This window comes from Delphinus delphis, chromosome X (genome assembly GCF_949987515.2).
Source record: "Delphinus delphis chromosome X, mDelDel1.2, whole genome shotgun sequence".
Classification (NCBI taxonomy): domain Eukaryota; kingdom Metazoa; phylum Chordata; class Mammalia; order Artiodactyla; family Delphinidae; genus Delphinus; species Delphinus delphis.
In genome coordinates, this window is record NC_082704.1 from 89,328,177 (window position 1) to 89,342,216 (window position 14,040).

At 42.2% G+C, this 14,040-nt stretch overlaps 1 protein-coding gene across 1 annotated transcript in view; it reads right to left on the reverse strand.

Moving 5' to 3' along the window:
* Positions 1-441: 441 nt before the first annotated feature.
* Positions 442-14,040, reverse strand: part of MAOA (monoamine oxidase A) — a 75,860-nt gene continuing 62,261 nt past the window's right edge. The window contains exons 10-15 of the mRNA XM_060001670.1: positions 11,977-12,030; positions 8,119-8,176; positions 6,522-6,619; positions 4,017-4,128; positions 3,749-3,811; positions 442-3,562 (exon numbers count right to left, since the gene is read on the reverse strand). Of these exons, the coding sequence (XP_059857653.1) occupies positions 3,416-3,562; positions 3,749-3,811; positions 4,017-4,128; positions 6,522-6,619; positions 8,119-8,176; positions 11,977-12,030 (532 nt within the window). The 3' untranslated portion in view covers positions 442-3,415. The remainder of the gene's footprint in view (positions 3,563-3,748; positions 3,812-4,016; positions 4,129-6,521; positions 6,620-8,118; positions 8,177-11,976; positions 12,031-14,040) is intronic.

Consider the following 14,040-nt stretch of genomic DNA (forward strand, 5'->3'; position numbering starts at 1 on the left):
GCTGAGTGACTTGCCCCTGCCGTACTGATAGGCAAAGATAGATAGAATTCTGGCAACAAATGCATAAATCACATAATGTTGCTGTGAAAAGAATCCTTGGAAGCTATCAAAGGCAATCCACCCTTTTCCAGACAGGGAGACTGAGGCAGAGAACCAAAGCATTTGTTCAAGGAATCATAAGCTAATTAGGTGAGAAAGCTCTGATCAAACTCCACATTTTCTGTGGCCCAGTCAGGCAGACAATATTCTAGCATTTAATCAGCTCCCAGGAAACCTTGAAAAAAATAAAAGTCAAACTGAACTTTGAGAATTTGGAGTCAATACCAGGTGGCTTTTTAAGCCCATCCTCCACGGACAACGTCTTATTGTGACCTCCTGCTATATGAAGCCATTTAACCTTCAAACCATCACCTAAATAGAGGAGCCAGGTCTGAATCAGAAGTGATAGTGTACTTTATTAACAAACAAAACAGTACCACACAGGCAAAATCGTACTTCAATGGCAACACATACACACATGTGTACTCCCACGTGTAGCACTGGGGCACGTTTCAGACAGAACATTAGGCGCCAAGTTCACAAACTAAACACAGTTCACAATCGTTCGATATTTTGTCTTCAGGCTAATATAAGTCCTTATTTAACAGCTGTGACAAAAAGGTTAGCTTTTCAAATCTCATTCTCAACCTTACTATGGAGTGAGGCTGACTCAGCCTTCAGAACTGTGAAGCGGCTGACTTAACAGGGCCAGGTTCGATCAGCTGCTTAAACTGACTTGAGTATCTCTGGGTGGAAGAGAAGACCTATGGCATCTTGGTGCTGGACCACCTCATGTATGTTGGGAGTCCTCAGCTCCAATTTCATGCCTAGGCACACCTGGGCTGGCCTTTATTTTTGATAATCTGTAGTTTAATGGGGCTGATCTAATTAGGATGAATTAATTGATTTGCTAAAAAGTTTGAGGAGAGGGTAAATCACATACTCTGGAGTCCTTCAACATTTGAGACTTAGATATGTTAACAAGCTGATGACTGTTAAAACCATTGCCAGTTAAGTTGAAGTCAGCATTTCCCAAAAGGTGTGTCAGAACCGAGTTATTCAGTAAGCAAACAGAAACAACTGAAATAGATCAGGGATGTGATTTCTCAAAGCAGTTTGGTATAAAATGCAGCAAGTCCTTATGTATTGGAGCATATCCAAGACAATACCATAACTCCCAAGTTAGCTAAAACACTTTTCAATTGCAAGGTAAAGAGTGGCAGAAAAATCCTGCTCTTTGCTTTGAGGATGTAATATTGGATTTACAATAAGATTAATTATGTAATAAACTTGGGTTGGCTCCTCTGGCAATGTTTAATTCCCATTCGATAAAAAATAGACAGCGGATTAGATTGCGTTATGGGGAGATAATGGAGATAAAAAGGATATGAAACGAAATACTGAATATGGGAGAAGGTAGAGGCAGCAGACTCACCAGCTATAAAACAACTGGGTGACATTTAGTACAGGGGCAAAGACAAGGGTATCACTATTAAAAATGTCATCATTCTACTATAAACGGTATACTCTGATAAAAGTATAAAATAATCCAGATGCAGAATGATTTACCTGATTAATTTTAAAAAAGGAATTTAATCTAGCTTATATAATAAATGTGTGGAAGTAGGTCCATCAAAATTTTAATTGATTTAAAAATTTTGGCACATAAAGAATAAGCTTCAGCTAGCTAGAAACTTCATTTAAAATGAAAGGCCTCATTCATCAATGATGCAGGATAAGGTATTACTGGGTATCTACCACCTGGGTAGCTGAGTCCACAGAATCTTCTCAACGGCTTTATTTGATCACATCTGTGTTGATTTTTCCCAGATATTTATATTAAAAAAAAGATACTTTATGGCTGAAACCTTTGGAAGGGGTTTTTAAAAATCTGACAGTCTTTTTTTTTTTGGCTGTACCTCAGGGCTTGCGGGATCTTAGTTCCCTGACCAGGGATCGAACCCAGGGCCCCCGGCAGTGAAAGCACCGAGTCCTAAGCACGGGACTGCCAGGGAACTCCCCTGACAGTTTTTAAAATGGGAGAGATAAGAGGTGAGCACTGTTCTGAGCCCACATTTCTCCTAAGACAGAGAACTTAGTCTTCATTTATAAAATCACTCAATTTCATGTCTTTTATAAATCTTAATAACTAAGGCAAGTGGGGTTATAGTAAGAGCCCTCATTTCCTTTCAGTATTTGATAGTCTTGAGAAATAACACTCTCAGCGCCCCCTTGATGCTCTTAGCTGAGTGTCCCACGGAGCCCAAAGCATTTACTTGGAAAAAATTAGTGTTCAAAGCAGGCCCCCCCCCAAAAAAGAAAGAAAGAAATAACAATCAGAAATTTGTCATGTATTTCAGTACTTATTTGAGAGAAATTGGCATGATGGTATTTACTCAAAGGTAACCATGTTGAAGACATGTTTAAGTTAACAAATCTGCCTAATTTTACTATGGCTGTAGAAAAAAAAATATGCCACTAGGGCAGAAGGCCTACCTGAAAAAAGGAAACTACAGTTTCCCTGGAATTGGCAGAGAATGTTATGGACAACAAGCCAAGTCTAGCCACCTTCCAGGAGGACGAGAAGAAGCCTATTGCAGTCGGTCTCATGCAGAGCGAGTCAGGGAGGCCTCCTGGGGGACACTCTTGCCACTATCTGAGTCTGCTCACCTGGGGAGCTACAGACAAGTCACAGCAAGTCAATTTATGCATTCTACCTTGGTAAACACTGTCCTCTTTAAGAAGAAGAAGAGGACAAATACAAACAAACCAGCACGAAGCCTAGATGTCTAGAAACTTCATAGGAATTAGAAGTGGTCAGGAGATTCCTGAGGCAGCTGCCCACAAGATGTTGTCCCCTCACTGGTCTGAGGGCCTGAATCCTACCTCCACTGCTTTCCCTCATCCAAAGTGGGAGCTGCTCACCTCAGGAAGCTGTGAGTCTCTGGGGTCTGGGCCTACACTTCACCCTTTGTTAAGGACTTCAAAGGACAGTCACAGGCTGGGCCTTAACCTACTCGGCCTCTACAGGGAGAAAGTTAAATGCTTCACTTCTGCGTTCATCAGACGTTTTGTGTTAAAGGGGAGAAAAACAGGACACAGAAATTGTTTCTTATGAGCATGTCAACTTTAACTTCTTGAAATTAAGAAATTGATCACAAGGTTATCTTCTACCAATCAATATGAGCTGGTCTATAGACAAATCACAAGATGGAGTTTGATCTTACGGAAATTAAGGAGGTGATACACTGAGATTAAACTGAGGGGTTAAATCAGTGCGCTTAAAAATGATCCGATGACACAGCCTTTCAATTTGTCAACATTTTGCTTTTGACGATGCTGGGAAAGAGTAAGCAGAAAGCATGAAGCTGAAACTTCAGCATCGGGTCAGCAGCCTGAATTTGCACGCCGCAAACCACAGGGCAGTTATCGATGTGGAAAATCCGACGATCTTCAGCAGGCCTGTCACGGAAGGCAGGTTCCTCTCCCAGAAGGTGTGGGTGATTTCTACAGCTGGAACATCCTGGATGAATGAACATAGATCTTTAGCAGAAAACTCTTACATGGACAAGGAGGGGCAAAACATATCTGTAAAATCAGTGCATGGATCTGCCCTGGAGAGTGGCATCTACAATGACATCAGAGGCTAGAAGATGAGAGATTTTTACGTGCAATTCCTGGTCTATGCAGACGGAGCTGCCAAACTTACCTCTGATTCAGGTTCTTGGACCCATATGTCTTTCTTTGCCACCTTCCCCAAAGCGTTCAAGACCTGAAAGAAAGTGGCCATGGTATTATGAAATGAGGTTCTGTAGCTTCGACAGATTCAAGGCCCTGGTGGCCACAGATGAGCCTCGTGCGTGGAGTGAGGGGCAGAGAAGTGGACATATAGACCATCAGTGGTAAGATCTGGAAAGACCAGATGCCAACTATGTTGCTGGACTCGGGAGGGAGGGTGACTAGGTTTCCTGTCTTACCTCTCTAGCTGCCCGTTCTCCGGCCTCTACTGCTCCTTCCATGTAACCGCTCCACTGTGTGGCCGTCTCCGTGCCAGCAAAGTAAATCCTGCCCACGGGCTGGCGGATCACCCTTCAAGGGAACAGAGAGGTCACACAGAGTTACCTGGGAAGGTGCTGAGGATCAATGAGCCAATCACTGCCCTCATCTACCCCGCAGAAGACAAGGAAACTCTCAGATTGTTTCCAAAACTCTCATGCAACTCAGCCAAAGGTAAAAGGTTCCTCCTTGTTTCCTGGGCCTGCACCGAAGGATCTGAACTTTCAAGCCAGAGACAATCAGGCCGTCAGTTCGTCAATCACTAAAGGTGATGATGACCTTTTTCTAGCCAGCCAGAATTAGAAATATAAGAATGTGCATTAAGATCACACTCAGATCTATGTGCTGCATGTTTCCTGTTTGCAGCCCGTTCTGCTACCTACAGTAAGGGGTGAGTTCTTCATGAGATCACATCTGACTGCAGACCCCAGCCATGCAGATACTCCCAGGGTGCCGGGAGGAACCATGGTGGTGAGTGGGAAGACAGGGAGAGAAACTGATTTCTAGCAAAGGAAAGACCCGAAGGATTATATGTCTATCTCCTTAAAAAACAACCTCTAGTGGGCTTCCCTGGTGGCGCAGTGGTTGAGAGTCCGCCTGCCAATGCAGGGGACACGGGTTCGTGCCCCGGTCCGGGAAGATCCCACATGCCGCGGAGCGGCTGGGCCCGTGGGCCATGGCCGCTGAGCCTGCGCGTCCGGAGCCTGTGCTCTGCAACGGGAGAGGCCACAGAAGTGAGAGGCCCGCGCACCACAAAAAAAAAAGAAAAAGAAAAAAAAAAGAACAACCTCTGGGAGTTTGGGGTTAGTAGATACAAACTATTACATATAGAATGGATGGACAACAAGGTCCTACTGTATAGCACAGGGAACAACAGTATATTCAATGTCCTGGGATAAATCATAATGGAAAAGAATATAAAAAAGAATGCATATAAGTGCATAACTGAGTCACTTTGCTATACAGCAGAAATTAACACAACACTGTAAATCAACTATACTTCAATTAAAAAAAAAAACTTCTGTACAGTTAGTTTCTATGGATCTATCTAGAGACTGCCTGAGAGTAGCAAAATGGGCCTTCTCTTATGAAGAGGTCCTAGTGAAGAGACCCACGGAAAGGTTGGGCTGAATGAGCAACTGTCACCTCCTACCTTGTCAGCTTTGACTCCTGCCACGTCTGCAGCCACTTTCATGAAACCTCCTAAACCGTTACCTCCGCCCCAAAGGCCTTCACCTCAACCCACTGTCACGCCTTTTTCCAACTCAGAAATCCTTAGCTTCAGCTATTCATGATCCTCATCCCATCTTCTAGACTCCAGAAGCACTCCAGTTCATCAATACAGTTATCCCTAACAAAGGCTATTCATTCTCAGCTTGAGATCTGACACAAATAGCCAATACTAACTGTCCTTTGGAAAAGGAATCGTAAAAAGCACCCAAGACCTAAGTAGATTTTCCCATGAATCATTTAATCTTTCATCAGATATTGATGACTTTCACTGAAATACTGCACAAGTCTAAAATGATTGATTCTGGCATAAACCTAAAATTGAACTAAAATCATTGCTTATTTAATAATTCAATCAAGAAAAAACAAACAAAAAGTTCATGTAAGGTAAGGGTTAACAAACCCTTCTTCCTTCTCTGTGGACACACGTGACCTTGAGTTAACCTTCTAGTTCTGTTCCTCTAGAAACCTGATGAAGGTATAATGCCATATATGTTGCCAGGCAGCACTGCCTGTGGTAAAAATGGCTCTCTTGCATCCCCACATTGGTAAATTGTATCTGGGATGGGAAACTGTCATGAATTGTAAAGATCTGGGACGAGTCTATAACTTTGGGCTTTCTTGAGTGTGGTACATCTTGTAACTGGGCATGTCCCTTGCGGGGACCCTGGACACTGCCTATGAGGCTGTTATAAGAGACCATGGCTCCTGTGACGCATGGGGCTTCTAAGCTAAGGTGAACTCTCCCATCTTGCACGCGTGTCAACTCCCCGTGAGCGAGGATGCTTCCCCGTGAAGAGGAATGTCTGATGCTGCTCTGCCGGCAAGACATGTTTAGCCCATGTCCTTCTATGTAGACTGCTGTCCAGGAGCCTAGAGTACCTGTGCGAGACTAAATGTTCAGTTGAGCTCGAGAAGGCCCCTTGGAGGACACTGCAGCTTGCAGAATTCTCACACGTAGCGCCAACATCTGAAATCCTCACCAGTGCTCTATGATTATTTTATGTGCTGTCAGCTACTGTCCTATGTACGGACATACTTCTTTTCCTATGGACATCCAGAAATATACAAACTATCTGGGACATTAGAAATAAGAATGCTGATTGCTATTTTTTTAAATTCCCATTGAGCTCTGCTTCTCTATTTCTAAGTTTGGCTCACGCCTTGTATCAACCGGTATAGCGTCTGGGTAGTACCTTCCGTACTGAGTCATGATACCCGGGGGGAAGTAGGCCGTGTAGCAGCCCCCGGAGTACTGCTCCTCACACCAGTTCTTCTCTTCATAGTGCACCGGCTGCAGTTAAATGGGGAGAAAATTTCAAAGGGAAGACAAAGCTGAAAGGCCACCAGTCAACAATAAAGGCTCTTATGTACTTTGCTTTAACAGAAAGTTTACATGAAAAAAAAAGCAGCACTGCTCCTGGGCTCTGCGACCACGTGTACTAGAATATTTAGTCGCCTTCTCACGGCCACCTCTTCCTGTCTCTCATTTACAGATTCAAGGCATGTGTATGTCTCCTTGTTAGAATCTGCACTGCTTAGGAATCTTGAGAGATGAATCTTCTCTACCTCCAGAAAGAGGGACTTTAAATGTGGGAAGTTAATAAAATATAAGGAAAGTATTCAAAGATGTTGGATAGCTACAGATGATTAAAATCCATGAGGATGAAGATTTTAAGTGTTCTGTGAGAAATAAAATTATAGTCTGTACCAAAAAAAAAACAGCACCGTTTTTCTAACTTAAGGGGAAACACGACAGTACCAAGTAATGGCCTTTTGTGAGGTACCAACTGACAAAACGTGTATACTTTGACTTTCTCAACCTCTTGCCCAGGAGAGACGTGAAGTATTCCAATATCTGGAAGACAGGGCATCTCCATGCAGATTCTGAAGTCTTTAGAACCCCATCAACAATCAGGTTCTGGAAAGGTCTGCTCCAATCTCCGCATTCTCTAAATAGCAGACTTTACTTCCCCATCTACCAAGGCATTACTGCCGGAAAAAAAGGGTGGGAGGGAGAAGGTAGAAGAAAAGCACAGTGTCTAAGAAAAAGGCTTTTTTCAGAACCCCTTCTTCAGCTGGAAACGTGAATGATGGGAATCCTGCTAAAAAGGGAACAATTAAAGATGAAAAATGTTTCCCAAGGGACATGAGAGAACCTTCTCTGATTTCTCTAACACATTCTGCAAGTTTATTCTTTGAACAGTTCAGAGATAATCCCCTGAAAGAGCCCCCAGCTATCTGGTAGGGCCTTTAAAAAGAATTTCCTTCTCATAATTGCTTTCAGTGGTGGATTGAAAGCACTGAAATTTCTAAATGAAGTGTGAATAGAGTCTTCAGATAGAAAAACAAATTAGTATGACTTTGACCTGGGCAGAGAGTCCAGATTCAGTCTATCTTATCAAGTATACACTACTGTGTCTTCACCAACAAATGACGATACAGCTGGGATTTTATTTTGCAGCAGTCATTTGACATTGAAAAGAGGGCAGGGCCTCTGCTCTGGGAACTGATCTCAATCACCCTGGAGATAATACCTGTAGCTCCCGCCTCTCATTACAACTGGCTGCCAGTTATCCAGTGAACATTTAAACAGCCCAGGAAACTGCTGCATCAGAAATTGCATGCACTGACAGCAGCTTTTAATGGTGTTTTGTGATTGCTGAAGTTAAACCTCCAGTAAGCATATTCCTTCTCTTCATAACACTGTCAGGAAACCAGAATCCGCTTTGCTTTACCACTTAGAGCAAACAGAGCAGAACCTGCTAGGGATTAAAGCTGGGGATTTCTTACTTGTAAAGCTTCTTGGGATCCTAGTACTTTGGCGTACAGCTCACAGATTTTCCTCTTCCTATAAAAAAGAACCAAAAAATGTTAAGGAAGTAATGACTGATGAGTACAGAATAAACACAATGAGTTCCAGGGCTCTTGCCAATGAACTAGATTTATTAAGGGAAAAATGAAAATCAATGGCCTTCTTTATGAACAGTTCCATAAATCTCTGCACTCAGATTAACTCTTTTCCTGAATACAGTCATGTGCTTTGAAGATGCAACAGAATTTTTCTTCTCTTTTACATTTTTGCCTCTTTCACTACCTAATACCATATCTATTCAGTTAAAATGGGGAAAATGAGATGAAATTCAGTTTTAGGAGTTGATTCTAAGTCACTTTTCTGGAATATGTAAAATTCTAAAATAATCTCTTTTACAAGTCTATAGTAAGTATGATGGTGTCTTTTAACTATCCTATATTTATGTTTTAAAGATCTATGAACATATAAAGCTCATTTTTTTTTTTTTTTTTTGCGGCACCGCATGGCATGTGGGATCTTAGTTCCCCAACCAGGGATCGAACTGCACCCCCTGCCGTGGAAGTGCAGAGTCTTAACCACTGGACTGCCAGGGAAGTCCCCATTTAATCTTTTTTTTTTTTTTTTTTTTTTTTTGTGGTACGTGGGTCTCTCACTGTTGTGGCCTCTCCCGTTGCCGAGCACAGGCTCCGGACGCGCAGGCCCAGCGGCCATGGCTCACGGGCCTAGCTGCTCCGCGGCATGTGGGATCTTCCCGGACCAGGGCACGAACCTGTGTCCCCTGCATCGGCTGGCAGACTCTCAACCACTGTGCCACCAGGGAAGCCCCCAATAAAACTTTTTAAAATAGTGCTCCAAAATATTTTTTACAGGCTAATAAGCAACTGTAAAAAAATATGGCAAAGGGTTTAATTCAAATCTGTAAGACAAGCATTAGAAGCTAAAGAGACAAAAGGCAAAACAATGTTGAGCTGGGAAGAAAGGGGGGAAGGGAAGGTTATAGTTATTAGTAATAAACAGATTTTAAAAGACGCCAATTTTGGAATTCCCTGGAGGTCCAGTGGTTAGGACTCTGCACTTTCACTGCAGGGGGCCCGGGTTTGATCCCTGGTCGGGGAACTAAGATCCCGCAAGCCGTGCAGCACATCCAAAAAAAAAGATGCCAATTTAACGTTGCCAAGTTATATTAGAAAATATTTTTTAAATGTGTCCCCAATCTCTCTGAATAATGTGAGACAAAATGTAACTTTATAAATTTATCCAAATGCTCACACTTACACCATTTATACAGCTCCTTCAAGGAGCTGTTCATACTACAGATCAATAATGATAAAGGAAAGGCAGAACTGGAAGAAGTCTCAAGACTACTGTCCACCTGACTGTCTCTCTCTGTCTAATCCAAGCCCCTCATTTCAGACATGAGGAGGCTGAGGCTCAGTGCACGGAAGAGACTGGCTCAACATCACTCAGCTAATTAATGGCAGGTCGAGGGTCTACTCTCCTGAGCATCCCTCCTATAGTAAGTGCTCAATAAAAACTTACTGAATCAAAATCCATCTTCAGCCAAGTATGGTACCATCTTTCCTATGCTATGATAAGATAGGTGACTGATTCTTACCTACTTCACATGAGTGTTACAAGAAATAATTCTGACATTTTGAGTCAGTTAGAAAAGAAAAGTATTGACAATCATTATTCTGAAAAACTTAATAATGCTTCACTTATTTTCAGTATATAAAAAATAATAAAATCTTTGTTAAAACAGAGTGAACCTTAAAATCTAATCAACCTACTTCGTAGGCAATTTTTCATTCATGAACAATAAACTAGTAATAATAGAAATATAAGTCATTATTTACTATACTTCACATTATTAAATGAGTCAAGGATTAGCTCATACAAACACATCAGGAAATTATCTTCTCCATCCCTTCCTCCCATTAATATAAAAATTTTTTAGAAAAGTTATATAAGATAAGGATGTTGGAGCAATGCACTGATTGATTAGCTGGACTCTAAAAATAACACAACATACGTTACTATTTTTTTTAAATTAATTAATTAATTAATTAATTATTGGCTGCGTTGGGTCTTCATTGCTGCGCGAGGGCTTTCTCTAGTCGCAGAGAGCGGGGGCTACTCTTTGTTGCAGTGCACGGGCTTCTCATTGCGGTGGCTTCTCTTGTCGCAGAGCACAGGCTCCAGGCGCACAGGCTTCAGTAGTTGCAGCACGTGGGCTCAGTAGCTGTGACTTGTGGGCTCTAGAGCGCAGGCTCAGTAGTTGTGGCGCACGGGCTTAGTTGCTCCGCGGCGTGTGGGATCTTCCCAGACCAGGGCTTGAACCCGTGTCCCCTGCATTGGCAGGCACATTCTTAACCACTGCGCCACCAGGGAAGTCCCAACAGAGCGTACTTTAAATGATGGCCAAAAGAGGTCATTGTGCAAGTTGAATTTACCCACTGGTTTCTAAATCTGGCTGCTCATCATAATCACTGAAAAAGCTTGTTACAAAATACAAGTACTCGGGCCCCACCCCTAACCTACCAAATCATAATCTACCAGCCTCAGAAAAATTTTCCAAACATTCTTTGGGAAATGTTGATGCGGTTGGTCCTGAGAACCATTACTTTAGTCAATGACATTCGGAGTTCTAAGGGTTTTTGCCTTATAAAAATTTTGAGAAGTTTAGCCACTATGTGGAATCATAACCAAATGTCTACATCCAGGCTGGTATTTATTTTACTATTAATAAGGAGGGAATGCAGGAAATCCAAAAGAAAATGTCAAGCTTAGTGTGACGTAATGAAAAAAGCACACATTCGATGCTATTTTTGACTTTGTCAGAAGCTAGCGGTGGAGCCTTGAACAAATCATTCCCCATCACTGGACCCCCAAATTCTTCCTCTATTGAGTGAGTAGGCGAACAACAAAAGGGTTCCCCCTTCCTGACATCACATCTCACGGCTGCTCAAATAAACAAATCCGTGTGCAAACGTGGGAACTTCTGCGGCCTTTCTCTGACTTGCAAAGTCATCAAAGTAGCTCTCAAAGCAAGGGCTGCTAGTGGATTTGCTGCTTAATTTTTAAATCAAATGCAGAGAGAAGTATACATTTGCCTGCGTATTGGCCTTCTTCAAAAGCTAACAAAGGATTTAGGGTTACCCTAAAGAAGGGAAGCCCAGAAATGTCCAGAGGCAGCCCCCCAACAGCCTAATGAGTGTTTCCAGGTAAGAGTTCCAGGTAAGATTTTACTTGAACAAAGGATTCCAGTGCAAAACAAAGCAAAACGAATACAACAAAACAGAAAGAGAGAAAGGGAGAAAAAAAGAAAAAAGCCATTGTCCTAAAATAATTGTTTTCTACTGGGAAGCTCTTGGGAGAAGGGAACATCAGAGCTGTACCCCAGATAATCAAAGGAGCATACTTTTATGTATACAAGTTGGAATAGGTTGGAAGACCTATGTATAGATTTGCTTTTCAGAAAAAGTACATGTCAGAGAAACTTGGAGAAAGACTAATGGTCTGGCAAGGTGATTGGGACTTGTCCTTTTAAGCTTTATTCACAGCTAACTTTTTAAAATGATTTTTCTCCATCCATTTACTGGGAAAGCCTACCTCTCAACCACTGTAAAATGAACACAAAGATGTGACACTAAATTGATACAGGCATATGGGCAAGGACTGAGTCAAGGGGGCGTAGTGAAATACAAAAAGGTTGATTTGTTGAGATTTTGAGATTAATGAATTATTGCATTTTTCGTAATGCTGTTATCCTGTTGTTAGTGCAACAAGCACAATATAAAGCTAACCTTTTATACGTTTCAGGTGTAAATACTTACCTTAGTTCTTTATGGACTTTAGCAAGGCGGTCAGCTTTTCGAGCAAGGATGAAGCTGGAGAGAGAGGTTACATTTGAACGATTAGGCGACAGTGGTTTATCTTAAGAGTTGTCTCTTTAAAGTGTTCTTGCCTCCACCTACTCAGCATTAATAAACTCTCCCACACCCTCCCATTATTTCCCTCTACTAGAGCAAATGCCAGACTGTCTTCATCTGCCTCTCTGTCCTCCCTGCTAGGCTGTGGGATCCTAAACAACAGGTCACCTCCTACTCAATATTTTACCCCCAAAGTTTAGCACAGTCCTTGGCATACAGTAGGAAATGAACTGTCAGATGAATTAATGTTGCTTTAAATGATTATCCTGGTAATGACTGTTGCTGTCTGCCAAGTACTTGATAAAAGCTGGAAAAACAAATATCAATAAGTGCTTGTTGGGAATTCCCTGGCAGTCCAGTGGTGAGGACTCTGTGCCTCCACTGCAGGGGGCATGGGTTCGATCCTTGGTCGGGGAGCAATGAGATCCCGTATGCCACGAGGTGTGGCCAAAAAAAAAAAAGTGCCTGTAGTGGCTGCCATGGTGGGCCACCCAGATCCCTCTTCAGGACCAAATGCTCATTACCCTCAGCTCACAACCAAACCCCTCCCTAGCAATTGCACTCTGTAGCAGAGAACTGCCTGGTGCAAGGTCCCATCCCTTCCCAGAATGACTGGCTCCGGAGTGTGGTGGGTACCAAAGCCCACCCCCTCGTCTCAGTGCAGACACCTCTGGAGGGCCATCCCCGCTCCAGAGTTTCCCAAGGGATGGCTTTGGCCTCTGTTGGGGCAACACCGGAGCCCAGCCTCTCCCTCTGCTCAATCCTGATTCCTGCCCTTCCCCCCAGGTAGCGGTCCCCATAGCAGTTCCTGAAGAACCTCCTGCACCCAAATCTCCATCTCGGAGTTGGCTTCCTGGAAAACTGGCCTAGCACAGTCCTCAAATTCAGTGGCTCAGTAAAACTCAGTTATAATCTCTCTGCTTCCCTTTAATCAAATAGATTCTATTTATTATACTGATATTACTAATTGCATGTATATTTTAAAGAATTGAATTGTGACAAGAAATCCTTAGTTATGCTATTATTAGAAAGCTTTCAAAAAATCCAAATGAGCTAAAGGACAATGAAATTATTTCTCCATTTAAAAAAAGTTTTAAAATTGTATTTTTTTGTTCTAGACCGAAAAGACAAGTAGATCAAGACTGAAAATGTGAGGGCTGAAAACAGGCATTTCATCCTCTCCCTCAAGCCCCCCTCCCAATTAAACTGTTCTTCAATTTGATTGGCAATTCCTTTAGAGTTGTTATTCGAGATCATTCTGCGAAGCAAAGATACAAAGCTGTGGACTGTTTAAGAAATTTGAACCATTGAACTTCTGGGGACATAGTCATGATTTTGGTTGATTTAACTAACACTTTATGTTGTGGCTTGCTGGTAACGATTTTAGTTAAATTTTAGGTTTCTGCAAGAATCAATCATTTTAGACTTATGCAGTATTTCAGTGAAAATCACCAACATCTGATAAAAGATTAAATGATTTATCTGAAAACCCTTTTAGATCTTGGGTGCTTTTTACAATTCCCTTTTCTAGTGGGAAGCAGCCGCATAGCACAGGGAGATCAGCTCAGTGCTTTGTGACCACCTGGAGGGGTGGGATAGGGAGGGTGGGAGGGAGGGAGACACAAGAGGGAAGAGATATGGGAAAATATGTATATGTATAACTGATTCACATTGTTATAAAGCAGAAACTAACACACCATTGTAAAGCAATTATACCCCAATAAAGATGTTAAAAAAAAATAAAGGGCAGTTAGGTTTGGCTATATCTGTCAAATCTCAAGTCATGAATGAAATAACCTCTTTGATCTAATTGTAACAACGGACAACTATCATTGAACTTCCTTTGGTGTTTTATTGGAGAAATTAAACATCCTGGCTTTGGGTTGGGAACATTTCACAGCTCTAAAGTACAAGGTCCTTTCTAGTTTCCAAAAGGCACTAGTTATCACAAACAGTGCTGGGCAATTA